General features: G+C 48.7%; 1 protein-coding gene across 1 annotated transcript in view; it reads left to right on the forward strand.

The window, feature by feature from the left end:
- Positions 1–8,123, forward strand: part of ATP2A2 (ATPase sarcoplasmic/endoplasmic reticulum Ca2+ transporting 2) — a 48,916-nt gene extending 40,793 nt beyond the window's left edge. Inside the window, exons 12-20 of the mRNA XM_049865442.1 lie at positions 638–760; positions 856–1,074; positions 2,328–2,663; positions 3,615–3,835; positions 4,283–4,485; positions 5,796–5,881; positions 6,183–6,316; positions 6,888–7,005; positions 7,104–8,123. Of these exons, the coding sequence (XP_049721399.1) occupies positions 638–760; positions 856–1,074; positions 2,328–2,663; positions 3,615–3,835; positions 4,283–4,485; positions 5,796–5,881; positions 6,183–6,316; positions 6,888–7,005; positions 7,104–7,370 (1,707 nt within the window). The 3' untranslated portion in view covers positions 7,371–8,123. The remainder of the gene's footprint in view (positions 1–637; positions 761–855; positions 1,075–2,327; positions 2,664–3,614; positions 3,836–4,282; positions 4,486–5,795; positions 5,882–6,182; positions 6,317–6,887; positions 7,006–7,103) is intronic.
- The last annotated feature ends 4,387 nt before the right edge of the window (positions 8,124–12,510 follow it).

A 12,510-nucleotide genomic window follows, 5' to 3' on the forward strand; every position in this document is an offset into this window, starting at 1 on the left:
TTAGAAACAGGTCCTCAGGCACACTAGCTAGCCACGTGTAGCTGCTACGTGGATAGTGCAGACGGAACATTTCTGTTGTTGGACATCCCTGCTGCAGCCTGACCACCTCCACCCCTTGGATTGTTTGCACTCCCCTTCCGCCTGTGCTTCACATAACAGCTGGAGCACAGAACTCTGCCTTGTCTTCCCGTTTATACAAGCCAGCTGCCTCCACCGCCTGCCATGACCGCACAGCCTCCCTCCACCATCTGCCATGGCCCCTCTAACTTCCTCCCTGTTTCTTTCCACAAACTCTGCAGCCCCATCTGACCTCCTGGCAGCACCTTGAATGTGAGTGTGTGCTTGGCCTGCGCCACCTTTTCACTGCCTGTCTTAGTAAGGCTCTCCCCAACCCTATTCAACATTGCAGTCTACACGTACACAACGTTCTGTCCCTGTTCTCCATTGCTGATGAGTCATAGCGACCCCATATACATATACCCCATATACAGTACAGTTTCATGAAGGCAAGAACGTGTCTGTTGTTCGTTGCTCTGTCCCTAATGCCTGCCATGTAAAATTAGCTCAGTGGAATATTTGTTGAGTGAAATTTTTTTTTTAATTATTATCCAATGATTGCATATTCTCTTTACAATAGGTCATTAAACAGTTGATGAAAAAAGAATTTACCCTAGAGTTTTCACGCGATAGAAAATCAATGTCGGTTTATTGCACACCAAACAAACCAAGCCGAACATCCATGAGCAAGATGTTTGTGAAGGCAAGTACAGCACCCTGAAATCAACCCATTCTCACCAGGACCAGGGTCCCCTTGAGCCAGCTAACAGTACTGTTCATCTGAACCTTTGTTTCCAGGGCGCTCCCGAGGGTGTCATTGAGAGGTGTACCCACATTCGAGTTGGAAGCACGAAGATTCCCATAACTCCGGGGGTCAAGCAGAAGATCATGTCTGTTATTCGGGAGTGGGGCAGTGGCAGCGACACCCTGCGCTGCCTGGCTCTGGCCACTCACGACAACCCAATGAGGAGAGAAGAGATGAACCTTGAGGACTCTGCCAACTTCATCAAGTATGAGGTGAGTGGTTCTTGGTCGCACCCCGCTTGTCATCGTGGCCAAAGGGCTCGCCTTCGGGTAAAAAAAGGTCAAGGTCTGGGGCTTTTACCAAGAAAGAGGCATGGTGATTTGTTCAGCCACGGGCCACATGCGTCAGCCTTAAAGCTTAGGTGGTTGTTGGAAACATACACTAGCTAACGCCTTAACAAAAGGCTGTTACCGTGAAAGTAGAATAATCAAGATGTCAGCTACATGAGCTTGTGAAACCTATTTTGCAAATTTCATGTAGATTAAGATTTTTTTAATTAGGAATGTTTTTAAAATACACATTAGTTATTGAAGGTTAAAGTAGCCAAGTTGAGAAAATCCTTCTACTTCTCTTCTGCTCATAGAACAACTTCAGATCAGGGATGTTTTCTCCGAAAGCTTTGAATGAAATGAACAAGCTCTGATGGCCAATTTCAAGACGTTCTTACTCCTAGGGTGGTTTTTTTCCCATTTCACATTATTATTATGAGAGTTAAAGAATGATTTGGTAACAAGGGGATAGTGACATTTCTAATCCTTCCTGATTAATTGAAATTAATACTATTTTATATCAGTATTGTGACTTTTATTCTTAGATGATAAGAGTCAATGTAAAATTGCATAATTTTTTATCTCATAAGAAAATGGAGAACAACAACTGGATGGTGCCCAGGTATCATTACTGAACGTTTTGATCAAAGTTTCTACAAAAGAATCCTGATCAAAAGGGGGGAAACAGAGAACAGAATTTCAAAACCTCATGGAATCCAGACTTTCTGGAGCCACAGGGGCTGGATGAACCCCTGAAACTACTGCCCTAAGATAATCTTTAAACCTTAAACCAAAAATATTGTGACATCTTAAAACCAAACAATAGTTTAGCTTAACTAGTAAAGAATGTCTGTGTTGAGCATTGTGCTCTTTTAAGATCTGTCTATATAGGATGAAGCTTAGGGGGCAGTGAGTTCATGTGAATGGGGGAGGGGCAGTTCAGAAAAGGAGGCTGAGAATGGCTCCACCACTCGAAGAACGTAATCAGTGTCACTGAATTGTACGGGTAGAAATTGTTCAATTGGTGTATGTTTTGCTGTGTATATTCTCAACAACAGCAAAAAATAAAGTATTCAAAAAAGAGAGAAAATGTAGACTCTTTTGCTCTTGATGTATTATTAGCCATGGTTTAAATTGGGGGGTGGCGGAGAGCCAGAATTTTCCTGTTTAAACATAAAGTGATTCTTTCAATTCAGACCAATCTGACCTTCGTTGGCTGCGTGGGCATGCTGGACCCCCCGAGAAGTGAAGTGGCCTCGTCAGTGAAGTTGTGCAGGCAGGCAGGCATCCGCGTCATCATGATCACGGGGGACAACAAGGGTACCGCTGTGGCCATCTGTCGCCGGATTGGCATCTTCCGGCAGGATGAGGATGTGACGTCGAAGGCCTTCACAGGCCGGGAGTTTGACGAGCTCAGTCCCTCAGCGCAGAGGGACGCCTGCTTGACGGCTCGCTGCTTCGCTCGTGTGGAGCCTTCCCACAAGTCTAAAATCGTAGAGTTTCTTCAGTCTTTTGATGAGATTACAGCTATGGTGAGTGTCCTGGGACAACACCCTACAGGTGATTGAAACTGCACCCATGCACAGCAGACTCTGATTTTGATCATTAAATTTTTCACAGTAGCTCCCTGATTTGTAATTTCTTGATTTTGTTTGGATCTGGGCTACTTCTCTAGAATCCTGTTGACCCATAGTTGGTATGATGTACGTTGCCTGCAGGGAAGATGCTAAGAGTAGCTTAAGACCCAGAGGTGCCTTCTGAATCAGTCAGGAAATATTTGGTGGTGTCTAGTCTTTGTCTTGGTTAAAATAGGCTTGTTTTTATCTTAAATTTTCTAAAAAGTGATTCAGGGTGTTGTAATCAGCTAGCTCCTGTCGCCCAGCCTTTGAAAACTCCACCCTCCATAGAACGTGCTGGTGAAACGTTCTCTCAGAGTGCCTGCTCATGACACCGTTCACTGGCTTCTTCCTCTCCTGATTGTCAACCAGAATTAGCGTGTTAGCACTTTGCTTTCTACATAACTTTTTAAAAATTAAATTTTTCAACCAGGTGTTCTAGTTATATGCCTCTCTGGCCCCCTTTTCCTTCCTCCTCACCTTCTCCCAGAGGCATCACCACTCTGAATTTGTATAGTAATTGTCTTCACACAAAGACCTGGGAATGATATTATGTATCTGTAAACCGTGTTTACTATGTCTGCATAAGTCTTTCATCCTCACTGCTTATAAGCTGCTTTCAGAAAACAGATTTTACCTGGGAAGTGTGAAATTGCCAAATGAGGCTACAAAAGAGACATCAGAGGAGAGTGAACTAAGGGGGCTTCAGGTTTATCTGTATTTTTTACCAAAAAACTTATAGAGTAGGATGATGGAGTACTTACATCCACGTGGATAATGTCAAAGAGAATACCTGCAGACTACATTCTGGAGGAGCCAGAGTGTCTCATGCAGATGTCTGTAAACCAGACTATGGTTCCCTCACAGACTGGGGACGGTGTGAACGATGCGCCTGCTCTGAAGAAGTCTGAGATCGGCATCGCCATGGGCTCCGGCACCGCCGTGGCCAAGACTGCCTCTGAGATGGTCTTGGCCGACGACAACTTCTCCACCATTGTGGCGGCCGTCGAGGAGGGACGGGCAATCTACAACAACATGAAGCAGTTCATCCGCTACCTCATCTCGTCCAACGTCGGCGAGGTCGTCTGGTAGGTCTCTGTGACGGGTCGCTTCTCTTCCTGTATCTAAGACTGGAGGTTGTGATGGCCACCTTTCGTACTGCAGCAGTTTTTCTCTCTGTGTGTGAGTTGGGGGTGGGCAGACAGGACACGGATCCCTTGTGGCGGTCATGGCCTCAGAAGGGCACCGCGGCCACCTTGGTGCACACACAAAAGAAACCCTTCGTAGTGTAGAAGTGACTTTAAATTAACCATATAAAATGGCACAAAATTCTTGGTCCTCTAAAAGTTAGCTTTAATTAGAAATTGGGTATACTAAATGTTTAATGATCACCCAAAAAATTATTTCCAGCAATTTCAGGCAACCACTGTTGCCATTCCTTCATTTTGTGGAGAGAGGAGAGGGATGATGAGGTTGGTTAAAACAGTGGCCAGAAATAAGCTGAGGTCTTCCTCTTCTTTCCTTGGTGGGAGCAGTATTTTCCTGACAGCGGCCCTGGGTTTTCCTGAGGCTTTAATTCCTGTCCAGCTGCTCTGGGTCAACCTGGTGACAGACGGCCTACCCGCTACCGCCCTGGGCTTCAACCCTCCTGATCTGGACATCATGAATAAGCCGCCCCGGAACCCCAAGGAGCCACTGATCAGTGGGTGGCTCTTTTTCCGTTACCTCGCAATTGGCTGTGAGTAGTTTCTTAATATTACTGGGTTTTAAACAAAATGTCTGTGGGGCTAAATTTTGTAATGTCGCTGGTTTTGTGAAAACTACCTTTTTCTTCTGTCCTCAAGTTAGGGTAGCAAAAAAAAATCCAAGGCTCTCTTATCATTTAATGAGCTACTTAGGCCACTCTATACCTTATAGTCCCTTGTCTTAGCATCCTTGGTGCTTCCTTGGCTTTTGTGAATGAGCAGTCACGCAAGGTTTTCCAATGTAGCCGTGTGTGCCAAGGGATAGGAAAACGAGAGAAACCCTTGATGAGATGCATTGACACGATAGCCAACACAGTGAGCTCAAACATGCCCACGATCGTAAGGATGACACAGGACCGGGCGGTGTTTCGTTCTGCTGTCCATAAGGTTGCCATGAGTCGGAGCCGACTCGACAGCAGCTAACAACAACAAGCCAAAGGATACAAAGACCACTCAGGCTGCCCTCTTCGAGCCCCTAGGTGAGACCTGAGCTGATAATAACGACCAAGATATAAATACCTGTTCCTGTGAGCAGTAAGAGCAGGGAGCCATGCATTTACCACCACGAACCCTGTGCACACACGGCACTGCCATGGGCCACGTTATGTTCTGCTTGGTGTCTGTGTAGCCCTCGTCCTCCTGAGCCCAGGTGCTGGAGAGTAAATAGCGTCCCTAGGATCCCAGAGGAGGGTGCTGTGTTATGTTTTGATAGGATAGTCTGTTAGCACACTGGGACATTATCTCATTCTGACGTCTCCCTCATAAGAAACATCCTGCAGTTGGACTGATGGCTGAGGAGGAGTGCTTCCAGCATCTGCTCCAGGAACGCCTGCCGCTCTGCACTCCGCAGTAGCCGCTCTGCACTCCGCAGTAGCCTCTCTGCACTCCGCAGTAGCCGCTCACACCGTGTTGCCCTGTAATGGCTCTGCCAGCCCTTCAGTGGCATCAGTAAAAGTGGTCGTGGTGTGGTCTGGTCCTCCAGCGCTGTCGCCCTGTGTGGGCCACACATGTGCCTGCAGCTGGTGAAAGACCGGCAGAGCTAGGCAGAGGTTGACAGGTTCCAGTCGGTTCCTTTTCTTACAAATTCTGGAGAAAAGGCTGGCTGGTTCTTCGGAGCTGGCAGCATACCCCCTCCCCCCGTGCCCCCCCACGTAGTCCCCGTGGTCAGGCTGCTGTGGCGGATGCAAGTCTGCAGTCACTGGGGGGTGGTGCACAGCATGGTTCCCCCGACACACGGTCTTTCCTCCTTGTCCTTGTGGGAGTGGGCGCCACGTTTGTGAGCACCGTGACCTTCTGTCCCCAGGTTATGTTGGTGCCGCTACCGTGGGCGCTGCTGCGTGGTGGTTTATCGCTGCTGACGGCGGTCCCCGGGTCACCTTCTACCAGCTGGTATGTAGCCACTTGTTCCCGTGCCTTGGCTACAGTGCTTTGAGTTGTTCTTGACCTCTCCTGTGGTCTCCATGTCTATCGAACAACTCCAAGGCTTATACAACCAGCAGGTTGCTTGTAAGGTCAGCAGGTTGCATCTGAGGCTATTCTGAATGAGCAGGGCTTCTCTGGGAAGTGGGGTGACATTCCGTGGCTCTCGTATGTACACGGGGGTCTGCGTGCTGGGCTTGGCGTGGGATTAGCACACGGACTTGGGAAGGCTGCCTTGCTGATCCGGACCTTGATTGGCATCTGGTTGCAGAGTCACTTCCTACAGTGTAAAGACGACAACCCTGATTTTGAAGGAGTGGATTGTGCAGTCTTTGAATCCCCGTACCCGATGACAATGGCGCTTTCTGTTCTTGTAACCATAGAGATGTGTAATGCCCTCAACAGGTGAGTGAGTCTTCATGGCCAGCCTCAGCAAGTGTTGTGCCCACAGGGCACTGAGGGCTATTGAGTCACGGTTGACTAAGAGCACAGGACAGAGCTTTCCTCCCAAAAAGACAGGAACGAGCAGCGCCAGTTTAAGAGCTGAACTTCCTCACCCCTAGGACGGAGTGGGAGCGCTAAGCCACATGCTGCCTGAGTTCTCCTGAGACGACAGAGGCCCAGAATAGGAACTCCTGACCCCCACCTGCCAGTTCCCATAGGGAGGAGCTTCTGCCCTTTAGCATTGAGAAACGGTATTCTCCAGTTAAGCCAGTGACAAAAATGGAAACTTGTAAATAGTCTGTGCCAAGGGCAACTGAAGGCAGCTCTGAGCCTGCCAGAATGGAACCTGCTGTGCCGAAGCCTAGATTTGAAATTGGAAGTTTGTCCTACATTTGAAGAGTCCCTTGGGTCGCTTAGCCAGAGGAGAAAGTAGTCAGTCCGTGGGCTCAGTCGGGTCAGGACCTGGCGCAGGGTGAGGGAGGCCCCTGCGGCACGCTGCAGAGGTGCCTCACAGACCACTCCTCGCCCACAGCTTGTCTGAAAACCAGTCCTTGCTGAGGATGCCCCCCTGGGAGAACATCTGGCTCGTGGGCTCCATCTGCCTGTCCATGTCCCTCCACTTCCTCATCCTCTACGTGGAGCCCTTGCCTGTGAGTGCCAGGGGCTCAAGCTGGCGGTGGGGCCCGGGCAGGCCGGGCGTGCTGCTGCCTGCCTAATGGCCGCCTGATGAGGCTTCTCTGTGTTGCAGCTTATCTTCCAGATCACACCGCTGAACTTGACCCAGTGGCTGATGGTGCTGAAAATCTCCCTGCCCGTGATCCTCATGGACGAGACCCTCAAGTTCGTGGCGCGCAACTACCTGGAGCCTGGTAAAGAGTGTGTGCAGCCGGCGCGGCCATGCTCGCTCTCAGCGTGCACCGACGGCATCTCCTGGCCTTTTGTGCTGCTCGTAGTGCCGCTGGTGGTCTGGGTCTATAGCACAGACACTAACTTCACCGATATGTTCTGGTCTTGACTGACAGCTTGGCCTAAAGAAGATGTTTAACTTAATCAATTAATTTTTTTTTTTATTGTTTAAAGCAACTGTCTATTTCTGCTGAATTTTCACATGAACATATTGGCTGGTGAAGGAGGTTTCATATTCTAGATTTTGTTTTGCTTTTTCTGAACTCCAGTGGGGCAAGATTTTCCTTTTTTTATACACATAATTAAAGTGTCCATTGACATGTACAGAGAACTAACACTATTTTATGCAAATATTTTTTTGTAGATGAAAAAGCATGTACAGTGTTCTGTTTAATACTTGTCCTTGTATAAAAAACATAGCTGAGCCAGCAGACATTGTCAGCAGTTAATTGGCAGCAGATTTTAGGCAAGGGATGTGTGTGGTTTTTCTAAAACTAAATAGCATGTGTCGTGTCTTCTGCATGATCATCTGGGTTTAATTTGATGTCACAGTCTAATTGTATTCCTAAGCCAATTTTTCTGCACTGAGCAGAGTCCTGCTACCTCAGTCAGTATTTTTTGGTTTGCCACTTCCTCACCCCTGGCCCTCCGCTTACCTCCACCCCTCCCCGCTCAGCTTCTCCTAGGGTTTCCCGTGGTTCTGTTTACATCAGTCTTAACAAGAGGTATGCCTGTTCTCGCTTGTGCAGAAAACATTGCTCCAGATTCAATCTACTGGGTTCATGGCCCCTCACGTAGTTTCTAAGGTTATTTATTTAAATGTCTAATGTATTTTATTGTGACAGACATTTTTTTTTTTTTTGCCAGCATTGCCTATTTCAGTGGCACTTCACAATCTAGTTTAAAAAGAAAAAATAAAACATTTTAAATGGACAGAGAAAAAAATAACTGTCTTGTTTTTAACTCTTAAATGGCTGAGCTTTAAATATCCAACTTTCTTTTGCGTTCTTAGCTCAGACCCTTAGTTAGCATTCCTGTGCTCGGTGGGAGGGTCCCGTCAGCTCAGAGCGAGCAGCAGGAGTCTGACCTGAGGCACAGGCACTCGCTGTCATCTCTGGTCCATGTTTTGTACAAACTCCTGCCGGCCTGTCCCGCCTGCTGTAGAGAACACAAGGGCAGTGTGCGTGTGTACGTGCGTGTATGTGTTTTGTAAAATCTGTAAATAGCACGTGACCAAATGAACATATTGTATAGAACTATTTTTATTTTACTGTGGCGCTAACCACCACCATCATTCCTGTGATAAATGTTTGCGCATGTTCCGAGATCAGTCTTACCAACAGTGTATAAATCATTAACAGTCCTAACTCTGGTGTTTTTCTCCAATGCCTTCCAACATTCATCAACTAAAGTGAGTATTTTCTTCCCTGTAACTTGGATGCTTTAGCTTACAAGTGACTGTCACAACATGAGATAGCTGTGTGATGCTAATGAATCAGTAGTGACTTCCTCCATCCCCAGTGAGGCCGGTGTTGCTCTGCCGTGCCAGCTACCCCGGCAGGGACGGCCTGTGGCAGCAGCCGGGTGGCACGAGAGACTCGGCGCAGCACTAGCTGACCGATGTGACTCTGCAGATGCCACACGCTGCCTAGGACAGTGGCTCGGCAGGATTTCTGGGAGGGCCACGCCAGGCAGGCCCAGGGAGCGGTGCTGGTCCAGGGCTGAGATGAGGATCCACAGAGATGTGTCTGGTTCTTTTGATCTTTTTTAGCGGCAAGGACTGGGCCCCAAACATTGCTGCCTCGTTCATTAGGAAGCAGAAGGCTGGTGAACGCCGAACCAGCCACAAACCCCGAGTCACGAGGCTACTTTTAAAGAGACTTCTTGTTTCGCCCCCTGGGTCAGTCCCTTGGTGGCCAAGACTTTTCTCTCCAGGGCGTGTTAAAGCACAGGTACCAACCCGAGGCTCCACTCAGTCCCCGTCAGCCCCGTCGTAGTCCACATGAGCGTGGCCCCGTTTGTATTTGAGGTGGCAGGGAAGGGGCTTCAGTGCTGGCCATCGGGCCAGCAAGGTGTGATGGGAGCACTTGGCGTTTGGGAGGAGTTAATGGATGTCAAGCAGGACAGGTGCTGCCGAGTGCAGAGGTCGCAGTCTAACGGGACACAAGTGGAGAATGGAAACAGGCTCTGAACATGCGGTCTCGACCCGCTGAGGCTCTCAGGGAAGGGAGGCTGCTGTCTTTAGCATCAGAAAGCAGGAGAGGAAACATGTTGAGTGAAGCATTTTAACTGCAAACCAAAACGGTGTCTGGGCTGGCTGAGCAGGGCACTCAGTACCCACTGGAACCAGAGTGACAGAGCCAAGTGTTTCGACCGAATTCCTCGACTTGGTCACATGGGTGGGGCAGCTGCAGGACCTTGTCCACCCCAGTGATGGCACCAGCCGTGGCTCCTGCAGCCCCTGGATTTGGTTTAGGCACCCACTTCCCTAGGCCTAGACAGCTGGACTCTGAATAGATGAACCCACAAAGACAGGGGTGCCTCCAGGGACGGCCAGCCAGCGCTCTGCTCCCCCACCCACCCAGCAGGAGGACAGGTGGCGGCATCTCAGACCCACTCAATACCTGCTGTCGGGCAGCCCTTGCCCGAAAGGCTCCATGTTCTCCTGACACGCAGGTGGCAGAAGCCTCTCCTGTCTGTCCTGCTTTCTGCCCCCTACCTCTCGCAGCCTCTCTGATAGGGCCGTGCCCTTTGCCCAGGGGCCCGAGGGTGCGGGGCAGAGGCGGAGTAGCTGGCCGGCTTTGCTCACAAGCAGCTGCTGCCATGTGTACCTCACAGTGGTCACGGCTGCATGGTGGGCAGACCCCATAGAGATTGTGTCTGCCGGCCACCTGGGGTGTCTACAGTTATCATGAGCTCCATGTTGCCCTTTGACCTAAACCACTGAATTCTGCAACCCAGCGCCCTGCAGTTAAGGACAAGGCAGCCTTCAGCTTGTGTGTCAGCCGGGGATGGAGACCATGAGCCGGACAAAGCTGTTTTCCCTGGCAGGGCAGGGCCTGGCCCCTGCAGAGGCTGCTCTGAGGACAAGGGGAGAGCTAGGGGCTCTGCACCACCGCTCGCTGCTCCTCTGTGCTCCGTGTCCTTAACCTCTGCACTGCTAACCACCCCCTTTCCTCTGGCCTCTCTCACTGCTGGTAAACACCCGAACCTTCTCCTGAAGCACCCACCTGCCAGCCCGCCTGTGGCAGCCTCCTGCAAGCCAGGGTGGCTTTGTTCTGCAGCCGGAAAGCCCGAGGGGTGTGTGTCACTGAGCCAGGCCTTCTGGGATGCAAGCCTGCTTGGGTGCATCTCAGGAACCGTTAACCAGAAATGCTGGCCTTAACCTTACAGATCAGACTGGGTGTCCTTTTCATCTGTCACCATTAGTCTTAAGTAAACAGTTATTCTAACATTTCCTCCCTGTGTTTCATAAAGCTGATTTCCTCTCTCTTTCCTTTTCAGCAATACTGGAGTAACCGCTTCCTAAACCATTTTGCAGAAATGTAAGGGTGTTCGGTTGCGTGCATGTGTGTTTTTAGCAATACATCTACCGACCTCTGCATGATTGATGTTGGGGGAAGGAGACAAGCTTCCCTGACTCTGTGTGTTCTGTGGAGGAGATGTGTATTAGCAGTGGGGTGTTTAGCTTTTCAATGAGAATAATTACAAATGTACAATTTAGCTGAATGAACCAGAAACCTCTCCAGAGAAGTTTGGTTTCTTTGCTGCAAGAAGAATGAGGTTCTGCAACCTCATCCAAGAACTTAGAAGCCATCAGCCAAGTCTCCATTCTTCTCTGTGCAAAACGTCCCAGCTTATGTAAATGTATAATATTCAGTTCTCAGTTGTAATGCATGCCTTCCGTTGTAAGTAGCCAGATTTCTCTCCGATGTCATTGAAATATGCCACTTTTTAATTGGCCCTGTACAGTTTGCTTATTTATAAATTCATTGGAAACACTACATGTGTTGAATGGTTAAAATGCAGCCCTCCAGTTCATAACTTCAGTCACTTTTGAGTGTGCAGACAGCTCATTTGCGCTGTATTAAACGTAACTTATTTAATGAGATCAGAAGCAGTAGACAGATGTTGGTGCAATACGAATATTGTGTGCATTTATCTCAATAAGATGCTAAACGTCAGTTTATCACAACGCATGTGTGACTTTAGATTGTAAATAGACATCAGTTGTTTATTTCTGTGCTGTAACCAACATTGCACAGACATGGTTTCAGGTAAATAAATCTATTCTACGATAACCTCCTGCTGTGGTGGTAACTTCCCTCTGGGCCGCGATGGGTACACGTGGGTCCCCAGCCCGGCGCCTGGGGACAGGGTGACGGTGGCAGGACAGAAAGAAGCTGTACCCCTCTGGTGGATAAAAGGAATTTCCTGGACTCAAGTTTTTAGGTACGAGAGCATGTGTTTGGGTGAAGCCTCTAAGATAGTCCCACCCCAGGGGGGCTCCAGGCAGCTGTGACTGCTCGCTTGCACGACGCAGAGCTCTGTGGTCCCTCCACAGGTAGACGTGCCGAAATAGGTGCAGGAATTACCTTACTACAATACGACGAAAAGTAAACCAAAAACGTTGAAGTGACCAGAATCACTCCAGGTCTCCACCACGGTCCACGACTTCACACTGTTATGGAGACACTGGTCACTAGTCGGTCAAGGGGAGGGGCGGGCAAATACCTAGGAATAAGCCAGAAACGCAACTGGAATCAAGAGAAACACCTCTTGTTCTTGGATAGGAAAGCTTCATAATTCAGCGGGAATTCACACCTTAATGATGCAAATGATTTCTAATTCGCAGAATAACAATATATGAAACTGCCAACAGATTTTAATCAAACAGGCTGATGATAATGTGAGAACTAAAAAAGCCTTAGAGCAACAGGGAGGTGCCAACGGCCTCGTTCAGACCTGAAGCTACAGTAACTGCGGTGCACTTTTGGGAAAGGTGGCATTTCAGCCTGGTGTGTCAAAGAGCTCATTCAGTATGTGGGTGGTCATCTTGAGAAAATAGAATTGAGCCCTTTGTTATATCCAACAAATTGCAAATACATCAAAAGATTTGGGAAAAAAAAAACTGTAACCCACAAAAGAAAAATGATTAAATGATATAAACAGGAGAAAACCCAAGTAGCCTTAAACATGCCCAGCCCCACTGGCAAATTACAGTCACGAGGTACTGTCCGTCAGAGTGA

This window comes from Elephas maximus, chromosome 22 (assembly GCF_024166365.1).
Source record: "Elephas maximus indicus isolate mEleMax1 chromosome 22, mEleMax1 primary haplotype, whole genome shotgun sequence".
Taxonomy (NCBI): Eukaryota; Metazoa; Chordata; class Mammalia; order Proboscidea; family Elephantidae; genus Elephas; species Elephas maximus.